The sequence below is a fragment of the Equus caballus genome, chromosome 5, assembly GCF_041296265.1.
Source record: "Equus caballus isolate H_3958 breed thoroughbred chromosome 5, TB-T2T, whole genome shotgun sequence".
Taxonomy (NCBI): domain Eukaryota; kingdom Metazoa; phylum Chordata; class Mammalia; order Perissodactyla; family Equidae; genus Equus; species Equus caballus.
The window spans coordinates 70624058-70644786 of NC_091688.1; the positions used below are offsets into that span (position 1 = coordinate 70624058).

At 38.9% G+C, this 20729-nt stretch overlaps 2 protein-coding genes across 12 annotated transcripts in view; one reads left to right on the plus strand and one right to left on the minus strand.

Annotated features, from left to right (window-relative positions):
• Positions 1-549, minus strand: part of SLC30A7 (solute carrier family 30 member 7) — a 74429-nt gene extending 73880 nt beyond the window's left edge. Inside the window, exon 1 of the mRNA XM_001488337.7 lies at positions 176-549. Coding sequence (XP_001488387.1) covers positions 176-255 — 80 coding nt within the window. The 5' untranslated portion in view covers positions 256-549. The remainder of the gene's footprint in view (positions 1-175) is intronic.
• Positions 533-20099, plus strand: EXTL2 (exostosin like glycosyltransferase 2). Of its 11 annotated transcripts, none has more exons than XM_070268622.1 (7): positions 634-770; positions 1542-1694; positions 3240-3357; positions 3874-3952; positions 14480-14907; positions 15554-15624; positions 18049-20099. In XM_070268622.1, exons 4-7 carry the CDS (start codon positions 3948-3950, stop codon positions 18535-18537), a joined length of 993 nt encoding a protein of 330 aa, XP_070124723.1. In that variant the 5' UTR covers positions 634-770; positions 1542-1694; positions 3240-3357; positions 3874-3947; the 3' UTR covers positions 18538-20099. The 11 variants fall into 11 exon arrangements, with proteins under 11 accessions (XP_023497309.1, XP_070124723.1, XP_070124725.1 ...); XM_070268621.1 differs by lacking the exon at positions 634-770 and adding an exon at positions 1168-1305; XM_070268625.1 differs by lacking the exon at positions 634-770 and adding an exon at positions 1168-1305 and having other exon boundaries at positions 15557-15624.
• The last annotated feature ends 630 nt before the right edge of the window (positions 20100-20729 follow it).

The window sequence follows — 20729 nt, forward strand, 5'->3', positions numbered from 1 at the left end:
CCAGGACGCGGAGACTGGGTCCCCCTTTCACGAACCTCCCAGTCCACACGCTCCTTTCCTCACAGCGAAGGAGAGTGCCCCTGACGCTCCCTCCCTGGACCTCGGGCCATCCTTAGGGCTAGGCCTTCTCCCCTTCTGCTGGACACCCCCTTCCCGCAAACACAGCACCACGCACCTAAACCAGCCCGAGATCTTGCGGAACAGATTGAATCTGGGTGGTTTGTATTCATCGTCCTTGATGGACAGGGGCAACATCTTCTCTGCCCGGCGAAGGGCCGGGTCTACTCCGCTCTATAAGTGGCTCCGTGGGTGAGGGTAGTGACAGTGGCGACGCCTCAGATGGGAATTCCTAGCGCTTGTCCCGGGCCGCGCGCCTCTTCCAGACACAGACTCCGACACACGCCCGGGAACTCGCCGACTTCCGGCCCGGACCGCGCAACGCGTCCTGGGACGGGAAAAGAAGGAGGCGGGGCCGAGAGCGGGGCTTGCTCTTAAGGGGCGGGGCTTACGGCGGGGGCGGGGCAGAAGTTGTGGGGGCGGGAGGAGGTGGCAACTACTGGGCGGTCTAAGGGACCTACTTGGGATGGTGTCCCGCCGCCTGGACTCGAAGAAAATCCTGAGGTGGCGACCTGCAGACTGGGCTGGTTGAGAGGTTGAGAGCCCGGTCGGGCCCACCCCGACCGCATACCACTGTTGTTCCCGGATGCGCCAGCGCCCAGCGCCTGTCCTTTCGCCATTTCCTCTACTAGCGTGAAATTCCAGTGCTATAGGTAGCAGTGCTTAAGAATCCCTGCGGCGGCGGGTTGTCCTGCCGCCAGTTTGCAGGAAGCTCAAGTGATGGTTTTGCTGGGTGAACTCTACGGGCGTTCAAATCCTAGTAATCCACCCCACCCTGACCCCGAAACCGGCGCCTGGCCCTTCCGTACGGCCACGCAGGAGGCAACCAATAAATGTCTTCCGAAAGAATGTTAAATGTATTGAAAAGAAGCCCTTTAAAGGGAGCTCCCACGAGACCGTGTTGGAATTGACGTTTCCTTAAGGCATTGCTTCCCTGTCGATCTCAGTCCGCTGATACCCCCAAACTCGTGCACGTCCCCTTCACTTCCAGGTCATTGCGGGGGCCTCAGCCGCAGCTGTAACTCTTGTTGGAACCTCACTGCCTGTTTCAGGGAAGCGCAGGGGAGGCCGGCGCGGGGGTGGGACGCGAGGGCGTGCGGAGAGCAGGGACCGAGCCCGGCGGGCCTGTCCCGGGCATCCACGGTGGCTGGAACTCTTCTTCGGGCGCCTTTCCAGGAAACTATTTGGGTAAGGTCAGGTAGTCCATCACCTGAACGGTTAAAAGTTATTACTCTGGAGAAGAAATGGGGAAAATGAGGACTCGCTTTTGGAGGTGGGCTAGAAACTACAAAACCGAGCTTCTTGGGAACTGCCTTCTAGTCTAACAGGAAGTGGAGCGTCACCGAAAAGGAGGGGCGGCCACCCGGGGACTGTCCCCTGCTTCAGGCGCTCACTTTGCGGGCGTTTTTTTTTTTTTTTTCCAGGTTATTAATCCAACGAATGAGGTCGGCTGAATGCACGCTGCTGGGTTTAGAAAAAAACAAAAAATGAGCAAGCGAGACGTCCCTTCCGTTTTGTGATAACCGGGCTGCAAGCAAATAAATCGACTGGCCCCACTGCAATCTTCTGCGCTCGAGGTAAGGAAATAGCAAAATGCTCTCGTGTTAAAAAATTTTTACCATGAGGATATATCCATGTTTTGCTCTAGTTCTGGGAACTTTGTGCGTGTGTGGGGTAAGGATTCTGTGGTTTTATTTATGAAAATATAATTTACTTATTCTACAATTTTTTAAAATGTTCATGTTAATTAAAGCTGCTGTGTAAAAACAGCTAGATTCCAGAAATTAAGTTCTGGAAAGAGTACCTTGTCTTTTCCTTTCTTGGCGTCTATTTCATTGTTTTAACCTAAACATAGAAATATTTTCAATTAGTAATATTATATTTTTTAGGAAGCTTTTATATTAGCCATAGACTTTGATTTTTACTCTACTGCACTGCTGGGGAAGCATTAAGTGGGTGCAGACTAGGTTAAAGATAAATATTTCCATGGCAATTGGATTTTTCTCCAAAACTGCGTTATTTCAATATGATGTAACTTAGAGGGGGAGAGGATATATAGAAATAACCAAATTTCAGCAACTGATTTCCAGCGTTCTCTTAACTCATCAAGGTCAGCTGCAATTTGAGCCTGTATTTTGCTATTCTGCTTTTAAAAAATAAATTCTGCGTTTTATCCTATATTGTTACAAATGAGAAATTGCTCAGCTGGTTTATGGAGAAATCTGCAGTGCCCTTTTTCAAATAGTTTTGAAATAAGTTGGACAAATTGAAGTTAATTTCAGTTATATTGGTTTTCTGGGACTCCCAAATTCCCCCACTCCCCACCTCCAAAGATTAAGATAGATATTTCCCTGAGGGCCTTCTCCTTTGAAAAAGTGGCAATTCCACTGCACATCTTTTAGTCTCAGGTGGCATAATTACCAACTTCAATACTAGAGGCATTTTATTGGAAGTATAAATTGGACGCTATTTAAATAGGAAAAGTTCTATGAGTGGAAAATGTTTGACTCACTTATTTTGTCCTCTTGAAATAATATTTGTCCCATATATGCTAATCAATATATGTTGTCATATCAAAGTTAAGCTTAGTTTCTTTCATTCATTCAACTGTCATTTAGTGAGTGTCTACTATGTGCTAGGCTCTTGTGCTGGGCATGGAGTGGTCGAAGGGAAGTAGGTTACAAAGCCTAATAAGTCCAAGTTCTTTCTCTGGAGGAATTTTAGGGGGAGAAGCAGCATGAGGAAGGGCAGATGAGAGGGCAAATCAGGATTTTAGAACTGTGCAATGTTTAAGATGCACACAAGGGATGCTGCTGTGTAGTGAGAAGGGACAACTGCCACTCAGTGAGTCTTTCGATATATGCAAAGCCATCCTTTTGCCCCTTCAATAACTTGTATCATGAAAGAACATGATTTTGGAAAATCAAAAATGATTCTTCAGCCCTATTCAGGTGGTCATTACTGAGGCAGTATCTTGAAAGTCTTCAGTCAGTTCTTAATTCCTTCATATAATACAAGGTTAAATGGGTTTGTAAGATCATAAAATGGATTTCTACCCAGAGCTTCCTAATATTTGTTTAGATCATCTCCTACTAATTAATTGCATTTGATTAATTATGCAGACTATATGGGGGAAAAACACCCCAGCTTCTCAGACATGTGATTGAGGATTGTGAGAAATGACAGCGGAGAGAATTAAGGGCAGAAGCTCATCTCTAGCTGAGGTTCCAGCAATAGTCAGTAAGTAATAGGAGGGATGCCATCTGTCATTCCTCAGTAACCAACCCTGGCGTTTATCTGCAACGCTGTTGTAGACCCTGTGGTTTTTTTTTAGATGCTTCAGATTGAATGCTCTATGAACCGTTAGTGAAAAAAGGAGCTGTGATGGTAGATAAAACTACAGATCCTTCAAAATCTGGAAGTTGAATACAAATGCAGATTGCTAATGTGTTCAGAAGTCTTGCTCCATGACATGTGTTCTGGTTTCAAATGTGTAAACACATTAGATTATCGGGATAATGAGTTTATTCTACTTTTGGATACTTAAGACAAAGATGAAAACAAAAGTGTTGCAGTGTTAGCCTCACAGGAAGACATTATCTCATTGCCTAAATGTAATTTTTAGAACACAGAATAGCAAATTTTAATTTCTAAAAATAATTCAAAGCCTATGGACAATGGCTTAAAAGCGTTTTTTAAAAATTTCCTGCTGATTGACAAAAACATCACAGAAAATTCTTTGATTTCCCTTCATAGTGCCAAGAGAGCCTGAACCTATCAGTTACTGAAGCCATAAGGAAAATTTTTTTAAAAATTAAAACTTTACCATTATGAGGTAAGTATCAGTATTTTTTTTGGCTTTTCAAAAACTGTAGTAGAATATGCATAATACAGTGGTCACTATCTTAGCCATTTTTAAGCGCACAGTTGAGTAATGTTAAGTACATTCATATTGTTGAGCAACCAATCTCCATAACTTTTCATCTTGCAAAAAACTGAAACTGTAACCATTAAACAATAACTTCCCATTTCCCCTCCACTAAGCCCTTGACAACCACCATTCTACTCCCTGTCTCTATCAGTTTGACTACTCTAGCTTCCTCATGTGAGTGGAATCATATCGTATTTGTCCTTTTGTGACTGGCTTATTTCATTTAGCGTAATGTCCTCAAGGCTTATCCATGTTGTAGCATGTAGCAGAATTTCCTTCCTTTTAAAGACTGAATAATATTCCAGTGTATGCCTGTGCCACATTTTGTTTATACGTTCATCTGTCGGTGGACATTTGGGTTGCTTCCACCTTTTGGCTGTTGTGAATAATGCTGCTGTGAACATGGGTGAAGTACCATTATTTTTATCTGAGGAAAATTATTTCCTTATGGAGGTGTTTTTGTTTCCGTGGACATAAAAGTTCTCACTTGAGCCAAGATCTGTTAGAAAGTACTGATCTATTGAAATAGTAGTCCAGATTGTAGAAGAAAGTCCATACCTATAAAGGTGAAACATTCTGGTAGACTAGAACAAAGCTGAAAATAGAGACTGTGCAAAAGACAGTGAAAATACAAAGTGGCTCAAGTGTGAGAGTTGGGAGTTTGTTCTGACCCACCCTTCTTTCTGTGGCTCAGGAAAACTCACTTAATATTCTCAATCTCGGCTATCCTATCTGCAAGATGGGGTGGGTATGTTTTAATTCCCTTCTCTCTAAAGATTTAAAACATTACTGATTTGAGATGTTATGTAACATAAGGGGAGAAGGGGTCTGACAACTTCATTACCATTACTAAGCTCTGTGAGGGCAGGAACTGGGTGGCCACTTCATTACCATCCCTAGTGCCTGACAGTGCTGGTCACGTGGTAAGCACCTGTAGATGTTTGCTGACTGACAGATATCTAACAAGGATATTTTGACCTTGCTGTAATAAAGTCATAAAGCTCATATGAATTGGGATTGCCTCCATGTTAGGTTTAATATCTAAAACTATTTATAAATCATAATTCATATGTATAAAATCTATTTCTCTTAGAGAAGCAATTTTGGAATGTGAGTTTATTGCTGAAAACCAGGATTGTGTAAAAGAGAGAGGGTTCCATAGACTATTCCAGGGATCCGTTACCTAACAATCTTATCTCCTCTTCATTTTCCTGTGACTAAAACAGAAAGAAGTTCAAATGAAAAGCTCCAGTATCCTGGAATGGTAAAAGTAATACATTTGCAGATGTACTTGGTTTCTTTTTGACCCATTTCTAGAACTAATTTTGCATGGCACTTTACTGAGCTAAAAATGCTTTTCTATTTCTAGGCTTTCTTCTCAGGGTGTATTTGACTCCTAGGATCCTTATAAGTCATGGATGTTCCTCTTAGGAATAAGGCCATTCCTACTCCTGCCCTAATATATGTCCATGGCATTGGTCATCGCCAAACATCATCATCATCATCATCATCATCATCATCATCATAGATGCAATTAACTGGCAATTCCTGGAGAAAGGTGCAAGGCCAGAAGGAAGTTTCAACTAGCATAATTCAGACCTGTGCCCTTTGAGGGTAGAGAGGACCTCGCTGTCTGCCTCAGTAATAAATGGTGGGATTGAAGGAGGCAATGCTTAAAAAAGACTTTATGCATAATACTTTTAGGCTATTTCTTCTTAAATCAATGTGATAAAGCAAACAAGTTACTGCTGGAGAAGTATTGAGAAAAAATATGATGCTTTGATACATGCTTAAGAGGGGGAAAATGATGCCAGGCCCGATGGGCAGCCTTTGCTGTGGATAACAGTCTGGGATTGGGGAAGGAAGTGGAGACACAGGTACTTAGTGTCTGCTGTTACTGTTTTAAATGCTGCCCTTGTTGTTCACGCTAACCTGATTTACCTATAAAGGAATGGCTTACTCAACCTGACTGCCACCAAGAGGGCGTGATCTTTAATGTAACCAGTACAGAAATTCTTTCCTTACAGCTTGCAGTGAGAAGTGACCTGTTGGCGGCAGCATCTATCTATTCAAGTTTGATACTGAAGTAAATGTATCTATTTATCAATATATTTTAGCAATTCTGTTTCAGAACTATAGTCTCAAAATGCAGTAAGGGCAGGACTAAGCCTTCTAAATGACAGGATTTAGATTGACTATCAATGATCATATATAAGTAGCCAGTTATACTGTCAATGGAAAAGATGAATCAGTTTAACCCTAATAGCCTGTCCATGTCACAGCTGATCCAGATTGTAGTCATCTAAATGATCCATTCATATCACTGTACAGTTGGTCATAAACATAGCAAGATTAAAAGATGAATCTGTGATACCAAGTGGACCTTATTTATTATCGTCATCATTATTATAATTCTATTCCTAATCCTGCCTTTCCTGTTCCTAAATAAATACTATTATTAACACAAAATAACTTAACTTATTTTGATGTATTTAGACTTGTGAAAGAAGTAATGGGAGTTAAGAAGAACCTTATAAGAACAGATGGGAGGAAAATTGAGGGGAAATCATTTAAGAAGGAGAGGATAGCATTGGCAGAAAATGAGAAAAGCTGTATGACACTTCCAAAATAACAGTGAAAAGGATGTATTTCCTGAATATGGGGAAAATACTAAAGGCAAAAATGCTTCCAAGAATACTGTATAACACCTGGAAAAGACTCGTGAAGAAAAGTAATCTTTCATGTACTATTTCTGGCATTCTGTATTTTGCAATGGAGTGAATTCTAGTTTATGCTGCTTAGAATTTTAATGGAAGAGACTTACTATGGGCAGTAATAAACTGACTTGGGCCAGTTCTTTTTCTGCCAATTGTCCTGAAGTCTATAGGGTTTTGTTAGTTTCTGAACCCAAACTATATTTTCATTTCTCAACTAGGTAAGGCTTTATTGTCTGTCTGTTTAAATCGCATATGCTGCCTGCTGGATTAAGTAATATAGCTTCTGGTTAATATTACCTTCTAGAAGTTTGGGGAAGTTCACAAGGATGATATCATCTAACAAATGGTGATTTTCCCCCAAGGAAAATCAGCTCATTCCCAAAGAGCTTCCATAGAAACAGAGATGATCAAAGGTATTTTAATACAGAATATCTTTGAAAAGATGTGAAAGAAAAAATCAGAATTCTGGGACATCTTTTTTTTAATCGAGTACCTTGGCTGCAGAACTAGAAGTAGAAAGATGGCTCTTGTGGCCTGTGCTTGAGGCAACATTTCATGACTTGCTCTCCTACTCACCAGATGGGTGATAACCCAGGTCTTTTATGGAGGGAAGGGTTTCTTGGATACTGTCTAGTCTGAATTGGGCCCTAATTTGCATTTAATTTGAGTTTATTCTGTTAAAGTTTCAGGTAGTTCTCATCCATTGTGAAGTTTAAGACAATTTAAAACATAGATTCCCTCATTCCATTCAACCACAAAGTGTTGTGAGCACTTCCTCAAAAACTGGGCCAGGCAGAGTTCTGGATTACAAAGGGTGACGGTCCTCAAGATGCAGTCAGACTCAAAAAGGAGCTGGAGGCACAGTTAATAGTCATAATATCTGGAAACAAGGTCTGGTAGCACTACGTGCCAGGTTCCCAAGAGCCCTGAGGGTGGAGAGGAGTGAGAGAAACATTCACAGTGGAGGGGATATTTGAAAGATATTCCGGAAGTAGGAATTTGTCAGCTGGAGAGAGGAAAGGGCTCTGTAAGTAGAGGAAATAGCCACACAGGGGGTGTAAACACATGGGGTCATGGATCAGCACGCTGGCTGCAGGTAGAGAGGAGGAAAGTCCTTTTGGGATTTGGCACCACATGTCCCTTTGCCTCAGTTTGAACAATGTCTGTCGTCATCATACCATGAACCTGGCCAGACACTGCTCATCCGTTGTATAGCTGTCTCTTTCCACTCTTCTTGCATGTTTATAGAAGAAAAGCCCAGGTTCTGAATTATCCTCTGCGTTCCACCTTGGAGTGATTTTTATCTCTTGGCATCTGAGGGCCCTTTTCTGAGCATCTGTATTCTATAATCATCAGTTTTTAGGCAAGTACCTATTTTGGAGGATGAGACGGAGGAGAAAACAATCTACATTATGAGGCAAATCTCATAGTGAAATGGCAGAATAGTTATTGTGCTTCCACCATCTGTGGCATCAAAAAAAAATGACAGCTTCTCAATGTACAATGTCACTGCTTTTCTACCTTATGAGTCAGAGGACATAACTAATCTTTGTTCATGCTATGCCCTGGCATATTTGTTTTCAGCTTCTGTCTGGATAATTATTGCTTTTTTCAGTCTGAAGGAACTAGCCCTGGGAAAAGAATTCTTCATTCAACAGTGTCCCCTCAAGGGAACTTTGATAGATGATGTAGTAAATAACTGAATAACAGGTCTTTGAAAATTCCAGTTGTCAGGTCCATTTAAAGACATGCATTAGAGAATTTGTAACTGTTGCTTCACAGACTACGTATTATTTACTTGCTTACTGTATCATATGTCCCCTTTTAAGAAAATTTCTTAAAATTTCAAATAATCCTCTTCCAAAGCCTACTTCAATTCTCAGATATTTAAAAATTATGATATAATGACCCAGCAATTCCACTCCTGTATATACCAAAGAGAAATGAAAACATATGTAAAACTTGTACATGGATGTTCATAGCCGCATTATTCATAATACCAAAGTGTGGAAACAACCTGAATGTCCAGCAGCTGATGAACAGATAAAAAACAGTTGTATATCTTTACAATGGGATGTCACTTGGCAGTAAAAAGCAGAATGAGGTGCTGATATATACTCTGACATGGGTGAACCCATTATACTAAGTGAAAAAAGCCAGACACAAAGACCACATATTGTATGATTCCATTTATATCAAATGTCCAGAATAGACAAATCTATGGAGACAGAAAGTAGATTAGTGGTTGCCTAGTGCTGGAGTGGAGGTTGGGGAGATGGGAATGACTAGTGCCTATGAATGAAGATGGATCTGGGGTTTCTTTTTGGGGTGTTGAAAATGTCTTAAAATTAGATTGTGGTGATCGTTGCACAATTCTAGGAATATACTAAAAGCCGCTGAACTGCATACTTTAAATCGGTGAAATTTATGGAATGTGAAATAAATCTTAATAAAGCTGTAAAAAAAGAAACTCAACATACCAAGTATGGATATTTATATTATCTTACAAGTACCTTAGTGACAGTCTTGTGAACTAATATTTTGACACATCCTTGCAGAATTTATCATAACACAGTGGAAAGAGTCATGGACTGTGCCTTTAGGAGATCTGGATTCTTGCCCCCGCTCTGTTGCTGGTTAGCTGCATGAGCTTAGGCAAGTTCCTTATGCCCGGACCTTGAGTTCTTTATCTATGAAACAAGGAACTTGGCTTAGCAAAGCTCTGCGGTCTCTTTTAGCTCTCTGAGTTTGTGTGTTTGTACAATAAGGCGTATAAATACTGGGGCAGTTTTGGAGACATTGCTTTATCCCTCACTGTTTGAGTATAATAAATGGCAGGGAGGTTTTCAGAGGCCGTCTGGCTGGCAGTCCTTCCCCCATCCTGTTGAAGTATGTCTTTTTAGACAGTGTATGTAGTGCAGGGTTTCTCAATCTCAGCATCATTGGCATGTTAGGCTGGATAATTCTTTCTGTGGGGGCTGCCCTGGCCGTTGTAGGATGTTTAGCAGCAACCCTGACGTCTGCCCACTAGAGAGTAATAGCATCTCCTCTCCAGTCCCAACAAACAAAGATGTCTCCAGACTTTGCCACATATCCCCTGGGGAGCAAAATCATCCCCACTTGAAAACCCCTGGTGTAGAAGATGCTAGAATAACAATATGAAAATAACTAAAAGGATGTACTCTCTACCTATGAAGAACTAATAAGTTAACGTATCTGCAAAAAAAATCGTTGGGGAGGATCTTTGATTTTTCAGAGGATTAGAAGAAGAGGAAGCATTTTTGTTTTGTCTTGCTGACATGTACTGTTAATCAAAGTCATATTTAATGTTCTGTAGTCATAGATAGGAGAAAGGCAGAAAGGGAATTAGCTAAGAGCTGTCAGATTCTTTTTGGAATGAGGCAAGCTGCCAATAAAGATATAGACATAATTTTAAAAAGAAATAAGGAAAAAACAAAACCTAAGAGGAAGGTTTAGGAATTGAGGGCAAGAGATCCGGCAGGTGGCTCCATTTACTTCTTGGTTCTTTCCAAGTAAGGTGTAGGTCGTCCAGATGTGTTCTTCCTCTTATCTCCTGCTCAAAGCTCAAAGTTGTGAATTAGGTGAGAAGTTCTTTCTCTAGAGAAAGAAGAGAAAAAAGCTATAAGCTATGAAATCCAAATAGCCATGAAGTCATCCTTACTCTCTAAACTGTTCATCTTTCTTCTCCAAACTATTCATCAGTACTCTCCAAACGGTTCTGAAGCTGTTTCTAAGCCTACAGTAGAGTTCCACACTTCACCGAGCCTCAGAGTACAGAGGTGCCACTTGCACTGCAGTCTGTAAAGTTCTTGTTCTTGCTTTTCTTTACAGACTAAAAATTTTGCATAATTTTATTGGACTGTGTTATTTAATAAATATCACATGAAATATTTACACTGTTTCTAAAGATATCAATTATTCATGTCTCCTAAAACACATTTGATACTGGTAAAATAGGGGATTAGAAGCTATCTGAAAGAGGAAATTTCTATGATGGGTACAGGGATAAACTCCTACTTAAAAGTATAGACAGAAGTGAAGCAGTCACCCAGGAGTGTGTTTGACAATATATATTTATAGTAGGCTATGGTAATTAATCTTCATTACTTTTTCTAGACTAAAACTGTTAGGTCGTAAGTTATCAGTGCTGCTTTATAGACTAGAAACACTCTTAAAAATTTTAATTGAGGTATAATTGACATATAACATTATATTAATTTCAAGTGTACAATGTAATGATTCAATATTTGTATACATTGCAAAATGATCACCACAGTAAGTCTGATTAACATCCATCACCTTACATAGTTACAAAAGATTTTTTTCCTTGTGATGAGAACTTTTAGGATCTACTCTCTTAGCAACTTTCAAATATACAATGCAGTATTAACTATAGTCACCATGCTATACGTTCCATCCCCATGACTTATTTATTTTATAGCTGGAATTTTGTACCTTTTGACCCCCTTCACTCATTTTTCCCACTACCCATACTCCCCACCTCTGGCAAACACCAGTCTGTTAACTGTATCTGTGAGCTTTGTTTTTTGTGCATTTTTTGTTTTTGCTTCTGTTTTTATATTCCACATATAAGTGAGATCATACGGTATTTCTCTTTCTTTATCTGACTTATTGGAAACACTTCTATGTAAGTTTTACAATATGCTATTCCTACTCAGCTGTAGAAAAGGAACATAAAGATCTTAGTCAGGCTATACTTTAATACAATTATCAGATGATTCTTTACTCTGAGTGCTTGTAAGTAGCCATTTTTGTGGAACTGAAAATATGTTTTTATGAGACCTGCTTTTGATTCAGCGTTAGGATTTTCAAGACGTTTGAACCAAGATTTTTAATTCATAATGATTTGTCTTCGGTTGACTACATTAAGAACATGTGTAGTTTTAGTAGGAGGGCATATGATGAGACCATTGTACTCTAAAACCTTAGATTACTGTCCTTGAAAAATAATCATGGTAAAGCTGAGGTTACTTCAAAAATAATTCATTTTATTCGTATCTTAGAGTGAGGCCATGATAAAAGGGGAAACACAAAATTGCTTTTCTTAACACAACAGGCTACAAAGACCAGGAGAGAATATCCTTGAACGCTCCCCCAAACGGTTACTACAAACTTTTCAAATCTGGGCTGTTGAAAAGTGAAGCTGCTGAATGACAATGACCATTGCCTTGTCATTGTGAATAAGCTCCTCTGCTTGCACGTGCCTCAGCACACTATCATATCTTGGAGTGTATGCCCCTAGCCCCCTTGGAATTTTCCATTCCCCATTCTTGTAAACTTCAAGGGAAGATGTTAAACATGGTCTATATGGTCTCTCTGTGTCCTTGCTGAACTATAGAGAAACTGCAGTTAGAAAACACACCTCACAACGTGAAACAAGACCATGAGAATGTGATTGTTACTTTTAACCCCACCACTATCAAGTCTCTTCAATGAAAAACAAAAGGTTGATTCACCATCATTTAGAAAGTAAAGTGAGATTTCATTTGGAATCTAATCTGTTAGGAAGATTTAGACTACGGTTTTAGGATTTCCTGTGGAATCATGCCTAGCTGCAAATGCCGAACTTAAACCACAGGGTGTGAAATCAAGAGCTTGACATACACACGCAGTGCGCTTTTCCAAGAAAATGGAGAGAACCAAAAATAAACGGTACAGAGGCAGTTATATAAAGAACAGTGACCGTGGCTCTGTACAGCTAACATACCACGACTGTGGTTAGCGGTAAGAACTCGTCTCTACCTTTATTGTATTTGTATTAAGAAATAGATGAGGGGATATGCTTACTGTAGCCTAAGAAGAGAAATTGTATCAAAAATAGTAAGAGAGAATAGGCTATGAGTCAATCAATTAAAGTCATTAAGAATAATAATATCTCATTCTTTCTGGTTCTAAGTGATCTATTTTTTTCTTAAAGGTGTGCTTTAAATATTGTTCAGAAACTCCTACTTGATTTTTGTTTTCAGTCTTTTCATAAGTAAATTTTTTTGAACATTCTCTTTCTTCATTTCTGGCTTTTGTACTTGAATAAAGTGGTGAATAGATCTAGGATGTATGCTAAGATGTATATGAAGTCTCAGCTACGCAAATACAAAATAAGGACATACCTAAAAAGCTAATGGTAGCTTCTGGAGGTGTAAGTCAAGTCTGGAATCAGAAGCAGAAATAACAGAAGAATGAAAAAACAGCAACAATTAAAAGCCAACAGTGCTCCAGAAGGAGACAACAAGGTGTTAATGAAACTATATTGGAGGCCAGGAAATCAGAGTTCTAGGTCTCTGTAAAACCATCTGTGAAGTTTAACCTTGCCTTCCCTATATGACTGAGAGTTTTGATTAGCCAGAAATATTTTGAGCAGTGAATATGCAGGCCACATTCATCAGTTCTATTCTATTCGCCGTTCATCTGTTCGTGACTATTCTGTAGCCATCTCCAGCGGGACCTTCAGGCATAGTGAGGAATAGGAGAGTACGTAGCCGTTACACTGCCTTGTGGTCCTTACATACTGTGAGAGAGGGTATGTTGGAAGCTCAGGAGCCCTACCTCAGTTCAACCTGGATTTGAATCGAAGGCTGTACACTCCCAAGCCCATAATGATGAATAGCCTGGGCTCTAGCAGCAGATTTTCCTGGATGTAAATCCTAACGCCATTACTTAGGTTGTTTAGAAATCTAGAGAAAGTTATTGAACCTCTATACGCATCCAAACTATTAAATGGGAATAATAATAGTAAAAGGTAAACTAGATCCTGTTACTCCCCTGATCAAAACGCTCCACTGGCTTCCTATCTCAAAATAAAATCCATACTCCTTATTCAGGCTGACAAGATCTCTCATCATCTGGCCCTTGCTTAATGTGTCACTCTGATTTATTCTCTTCGTTACCACTGTCCCAAATTATCTTTGAGTTTGCTTACTTTGTTATCTGTCTTGCCCTACTATCTCCTCTGCTACTAGCATTAGACACCTTGTCTATCTTCTTCATTGCTACATTCACAGAACCTAGACAGTACCTGGCACAGTAAGTGTTCAGTAACAATTCATTTAATTTATTGAAGGAATAAGTACATACTATGACATGCAAAGTACATAGCACAGGGCTTAATAAGTAATAAAACCATTGTAAGTGTTTGCTGCTGCTGCAGCCATTATTGTCTGCTTCGTAGATTAAGATCCTGCATATGATTTCATTTAGAAAAGAGTTTGCTACCAAAAAGTAAGATTAAAGTTAGTATAATACAGTATATGTATATCAAAACATCAAGTTGTATACCTTAAATATATATGATTTGTATATGTCAATGGTATCTCAATAAAGCTGTTAAAAAAAATTAGTAGACTACTAAGAGAAATAAGATCCCATTTGAAAATGTAATCTCAGGTCCAAATTTTTAGTAGTAAAACAAAGGCAAATTTTAAAATGCACTGTTTAGTTCTTCCTGTTTGGTGTGTAGATCTTTTGCCTGCAACCGCAAAGCAAGCAGGCCCAGAAGGGAAGCTTGATTCCCTGTCCTTATTATCTTAAGCCAAATCACCTTCTCAAAGAGGCAGGGAGAACTGCATTTGAATCAACTAAAATGAGGTTAACCTCTCTCATTAAAACAAGCAGAAACAAAATATGATGACTAGTAAGAATGCTAACATTCTATATTTTATTTCCATTCCTACTCCAGGTGTTGCCACATCTGCAAACTTCCTGGAAGAGTGATGGGGATTCGAGTGCTCCGTTTCTCTTTGGTAGTCATTCTTGTGTTACTGCTGGTAGCTGGTGCTCTGACCACTCTACTTCCTAATATCAAAGAAGACAAGATGCTTGCTTTACGACGGGAAATAAAATCCCAGAGCAAGTCCACCCTAGATTCCTTTACCCTCATAATGCAGACGTACAACAGAACGGATCTACTGTTGAGACTTTTAAATCATTATCAGGCAGTACCACATCTGCACAAGGTGATTGTGGTGTGGAACAACATTGGGGAGAAAGGACCAGATGAGTTATGGAATTCTCTGGGGCCTCACCCTGTCCCTGTGATCTTCAAACTACAGACAACAAACAGGATGAGAAATCGACTCCAGGTCTTTCCTGAGCTGGAAACCAGTGGTGAGTTGCAACTGGGTTCTTAGCCTGGCAGGGCTGCAGCTAACCAGAGCTGGGGGCGGGTATGTGGATTTCTGGCCCTTCTACTTGGCCTAAGTGTCTGGAGAAAACAGGGAAATTTAATCATAAGAAAGCACTTTGAAAAACTTAAGGGGCAATTTCCCAGATGTCAAGAAGCAGTTTCCTGGGGAAGAAATCACATACATCTTACAACAATGACAAAAAGGTTAATATTCTGAAAGAAGATATGCTATAAATATGTGTTATTGCATCTACAGAAGGTAGTAAAATGCCATTTAACTTATGCCTGATGTATTTCTTGCCACCTCCTTTTTCCTCCCATTCATAGGAGTTTCGAGAGGTTGTAATTTGCTTAAAAGAATCTTCGTTTTATTTATTTTTAGGTTCATTAGTTTCTAAGATAATGGATGATAACTACATGATGATTTTCCCCTCAGGCAGTTATAAAATAAATTACGATTCAAATAAAAACTTTTTCTGCTAGACAAATCTCTCCAAGAATATATTTCTTATTTACTATTTTTGTTAGAAAAATACTTCATTTAAATGATCTATATAGACACCATTGTATTTTACAATGTTTTCATTTCCAAACTGTTGGATTTAAATTTTTTTCCTTTCATTTCAGCAGTCTTAATGGTCGACGATGACATGCTAATTAGTGCCCAAGACCTGGTTTTCGCTTTCTCAGTTTGGCAGGTAATATTGCTATATTCTTTATGAAATCACCAGTGTACTATCTTATCTAGCGTTTAACCAGACAGCACGGTTGAATGTGGGACTCACCCAAAACAGTGTAGACAATATTTATCTAAAAGATGGATGAATTTGTTTTGGGGTAATCAAGATTTCCTGTACTCAGTTAAGCCAACCTGAAAGTTATGGTCTCTTTTATGTATATTTGATGTATATTTGGTATACTGGGGAGAAGAGGTAGAACCACCTGCCAGAGAACAACAAGGAAATGATCTGGTATATGTTATAGCAAAGACTAGAATCCAGAGATATTTTCCACAAGGTCACAGACATGTGTTTCAAATGAGAAGTGCATTTCTGTATTAATGTTGTGTATAACTTTCTTTAAAAGAAAGCGTTTATGACATCCACAAAATTTAATTCTGATTCTGAGACCGTTGTTTAGAAATGAATAATAATGATAGTAATTCTACATGCACCATTGTGGTGGAGGTTTCATTTTTTTCCCCTAAATCCTAGCTGGGATAAACAGGCATAAATTGCTCACTAGTCTATAAAAACAGCTCTTTCCTGTTGAATATGTGGTAATAGTAACTGGCTTTCACAAGTTGCACTACAATTACCTGAAACCAGAACTGCACACAAAAACTCGGAAGTCCTATCAAATAATTCAACACTGTGCTACCCAATAAATGATCTAATTTGCACTTAGTAACTTTCCATTAGCTACCTGGGTTATAGCAACATTAGATATTAATGGTAAGTGGTCACAGTACTCTGCAGATATCAGCATTTTAAAAACTTCAGTTTTTAACTACATGCCTCGTGTACTGATCCACAAATGTTTTCCAAATATCAGCAATTTTCCAGCCCTGTAAATAAAAACTTCTTAGGCAGAAAGTTCTAATCTGGTACCCTAGCTGTGAGATTCCTATTTCCGGTAAAAATCAGTTTACCTAAAATGTCAGGAGTTAGAGGACATATGACTGTGGTTAATTAGAACAATCCAGGTGAACCATAATTAAAGATGGATAAGTATGCTTTTAGGTTTCATTTGTAAAAATATCAAGGACAATTTCAATCCATTGCCCAAGATAATCTGACTCCTAAGATTCAGTCTCATCAGTGCCCTGCACTGATGTGATGATTTGGGATATAGAGGCAAGCAAGATGAAGCCTCCCAGCCTTTATCCCTCAACCCCTGACCTTCCCCTTTGCCTCCCAGCAACATAGTTGTCACTCTGTCCTCAGTGCTCCCAGGAGATTTACCCAACTGCATTTACAGCTATCTCACATTATGGGTAGTTCCTTGTTCCTATGTCTGCATCGTACCATCTCTAGACTATGAGTTCTTTGAATGACATTTAACCCAGCGTGATTTGTGTGTGTGTGTCCCTAGTTTAGTGTCTTTCAGTAAATGAGTGAAACAAATTATTTATGAGATTGAACTAAACTTTTTAATTCTGTAAGTTATTACCTCTTTCTCATGCTTCACTGATTTTCTTTTGTTTGCTGATTTTTTGTTTAATTTTTGGTTACTCTCAACTTAATATTATAAAGTGTTTTGTTACTCCCCTTTCATCAAAGATCCTAATACATCTCATCACATATATATGAGATATATATATTCTCTTTTTTTTTGAGGAAAATTAGCCCTGAGCTAGCATCCGCTGCCAATCCTCCTCTTTTTGCTGAGGAAGACTAGCCCTGAGCTAACATCCATGCACATCTTCCTGTACTTTATATGTGGGATGCCTGCCACAGCATGGCTTGACAAGCAGTGCATAGGTCTGCACCCAGGATCCAAACTGGGGAACCCCAGGCCACTGAAGCGGAACATATGAACTTAACCACTGCACCTCTGGGCCAGCCCCTATATATATTCTCGTATTTTAAAAAAGGAAACACCCAAGCTGAAAAAGAATAAAATATAGCACTGTTTAAAATCAACAGTGACTTTCAAGAGCATTGAAATCAGCGTGGAAAAACAGTAAAATCATATGTTCAGATCCATAATTTTATATACTCCTAAGAGATTAAACCAGTTTTTCAAAATAATCACGTTATATTTTCTTATCTTCTATAGTAAGTAGCATTCATACAGTCAACTTCTCTTGCAGCAGACTTTGAAGAACCAGACTCTTTGGTGACTAGTTTATTAATATCAGATAATGTTTGGATTAGGGGAACATTTGTGAGGTTAGAAATTTTGTCAGAGATTTGGGTTATGATGGGATTTGTCCTGTAAACTTATTGGCACATCAGTTTATGAAGTTGCCTGGAGTTTGATGAAATTGAGGTGTAGAAGCCAGGATAAAATAAAATTGACAAATCAGTTTCATTCTCTCTGTAATAAATCGTTGCCTTTTTCGCCATGTCTATTCTAAAGAAATGCCACACTTAATTGTTCTTTTTCTGTCTTTTCAGCAATTTCCTGATCAAATTGTAGGATTTGTTCCTAGAAAGCATGTGTCTACGTCATCAGGTATCTACAGTTATGGAGGTTTTGAGCTGCAAACGCCAGGCTTTGGAAATGGTGACCAGTACTCTATGGTGCTGATAGGAGCCTCATTCTTCAATAGCAAATACCTTGAACTCTTTCAGAGGCAACCTGCAGCCGTCCATGCTTTGATAGATGAGACGCAAAACTGTGATGATATCGCCATAAATTTTATCATTGCCAAGCACATCGGGAAGACTTCAGGGGTATTTGTGAAACCAGTAAACATGGGCAATTTAGAAAAAGAAAGCAACGGTGGCTATTCTGGAATGTGGCATCGAGCAGAGCACTTTCTGCAGAGGTCTTTCTGTATAAATAAGCTTGTTAATATCTATGGTAGCATGCCCTTAAAATACTCCAACATTATGATTTCTCAGTTTGGTTTTCCTTATGCCAACCACAAAAGTAAAATGTGAAAGTAAAACAAACAAAAACCAACCTCAAAACTGCTTAGTATTTGAGTAGCTCATCCGTGCTGTGGTTGGTTTGTTTTCTTTTTTTAAGCAACATCATGAACTTTTATCCACCCCAGAAGTCTCTACAAAGAAAAAAATGTACAGCGCTCCTAAGATATGAAATTCACATGAACTTCAAAAACCAAAAAGCTAGTATTATCCAGATAGGTCTTCTTGTGAGAAGTTTTTGTCCACAGATACAACGCCTTGGTCAGCGATTTTGTTGTTTACATCCTGAGACTGTTCTCCAATTTCTTTGACTCCTGGCATTTGCCTTAAGGACCTGTGTAGAAAGCTGTTTCCAGGATCAGAGAAGCATTTCTCAGCTTTTTCATTAAAGGATGATTGTTTTCATTTGAAGTCTGAAATGCCTTTTTCGCAAAAGCCTGTGGTAGGGAAAAGCCATGTGAAGAGAGAATAGTCTCAATCCCATGTAAAAACAAGTGACAAATTTGTGACTACCAGTGCTTCCCGTGTGGTCCTTCCACCCAACCCTTTCCAGGACTGTCTCAGCCAAGCATGGTTTTGATGCAACTATCAACGCTTTTATTTTTGTTAATAAGTCTGTTGTAACTAGGGGAGTGAATTTTAGTAGCTGAGGGATGTCTAGTTGTTTGCTTGATTTTTGTGAACATTTACTGCATGGATCACAAAAAAAGTGCAGCCTATGTTTCTTATATGCAACTTATATGCAGCAAGGAGTAAATCTGTTACAAGATTCAGGTAGTGCATTTTGTCACTGAATCTGACCTTGAGATTGTACATTAATTCTTATTTTTTACATACAGTATATGTAGTTTAAGAAACACGTATAAGATAACGCTTCTGAAAGAATGATTAAGTAGGAACTGGCAGAAGTTAAAAATGTTATTGTCAAAAGATCTTTATTGTCAGGGTGTAGGTGATCTCATGGATCTTAAAGAGTGGTATGGATTATACACAAAGTCATTCTCTTGAATCTAGAACTTCTTTTTTTTTTTCAAAAAAGATCCAAGGCATTATTCATCATGATGAAATTTCAATTACATAGATACAGGAAAAAATAAGAGTACTGAGTCATAGCAGGCAATTCTATAGGGACTACATCAGCTCATTGTTAAGTTGCCCACGTCCTGTTATGCAAATTAATATCTGTGCTCTACACAGTGTCTATATTTGGTCCTTGTTCACTACTGATGGCAAGGAATATTTAAGTAGGCCTCTGTCTACCATCTTCTCTCCCTCTCTCCCTCCTTCTCCTCTTTCTCCTCCTCCTCCTCCTATAATGACATTATGTTCTCCCAATTGCAAAGCTCTGAAAATATTAATCGTGGTTAATGTTGCAACAATGAAGTCTCTGTGCAGTTAGTTGAGCATATGTTGTTTCCTACGTTGGCATGTGTATGCGTCTTAATGCAGTCAGATAAAACCAGTAGAACTCAAAACCTCACTAAAAATCTATAATGTTAGTTATCTACTTTGTCCAACCTTGGTAGTGATTTTTTTGCCTCTTGGGCAGATAAATAAAGTAAACTTTTACCATCCAGGTGTTCTATGTTAATTAAGCAGACTCTTGTTTTTGTGGTCATTATTTTTACAAATTTCTAAGCATTCTAATATATTGCTCAGAGTAAGGTAGAGGTGTTAGCTAGCTACATTCTTTGTGGGAAAATTTTGCAGTGGGAAAATATTCTCAGATTTTTTTTTTTTCCCATCTTGTGTTTTTAAACTTGTTTTAAGCCTCACATAAGTTAATCATATCATGTTTTTCGGACATTATAGAGCAAATATGAAAGCAAAGTGAAGTTCAGTCTATGTTACAAAGACTTGCATTGTGGCTAGAATTCTACTAAAATTGTTTTTCCCTGCACACCTCTTATTCTTCCTCAAAACAATCCAGAGAAGACATGATGCTCAGGCTTAAAACTACACAAGAGAAGCAATTTAACTTAGAGATTGTGTGCCGGTAGAGAACTTGGGCTCAGAGCCTTAGATCTCATATTTACTTAACTGTTTGGAGCCTCAGTTTCCTTATCTGCAAAAATGGGAATGGTACCTACCTAGGGATTTGTTTTAAGGAATAAAAGAGATAGTTTGTATAAATATAGCAGAATGCCTTGCCCAATTTAAATGATCAATAAATGGAAGTTGTTGGGATGTGTCATTGACAATAA

What these genes read in the sequence shown, in the direction of transcription:
- EXTL2 (XM_023641541.2), top strand. An exon ending in TCCTGAGCTGGAAACCAGTG is followed by an intron (nt 14,908 to 15,553) that starts GTGAGTTGCAAC and finishes CTTTCATTTCAG; the next exon opens with CAGTCTTAATGGTCGACGAT. An exon ending in TCGCTTTCTCAGTTTGGCAG is followed by an intron (nt 15,625 to 18,048) that starts GTAATATTGCTA and finishes CTGTCTTTTCAG; the next exon opens with CAATTTCCTGATCAAATTGT.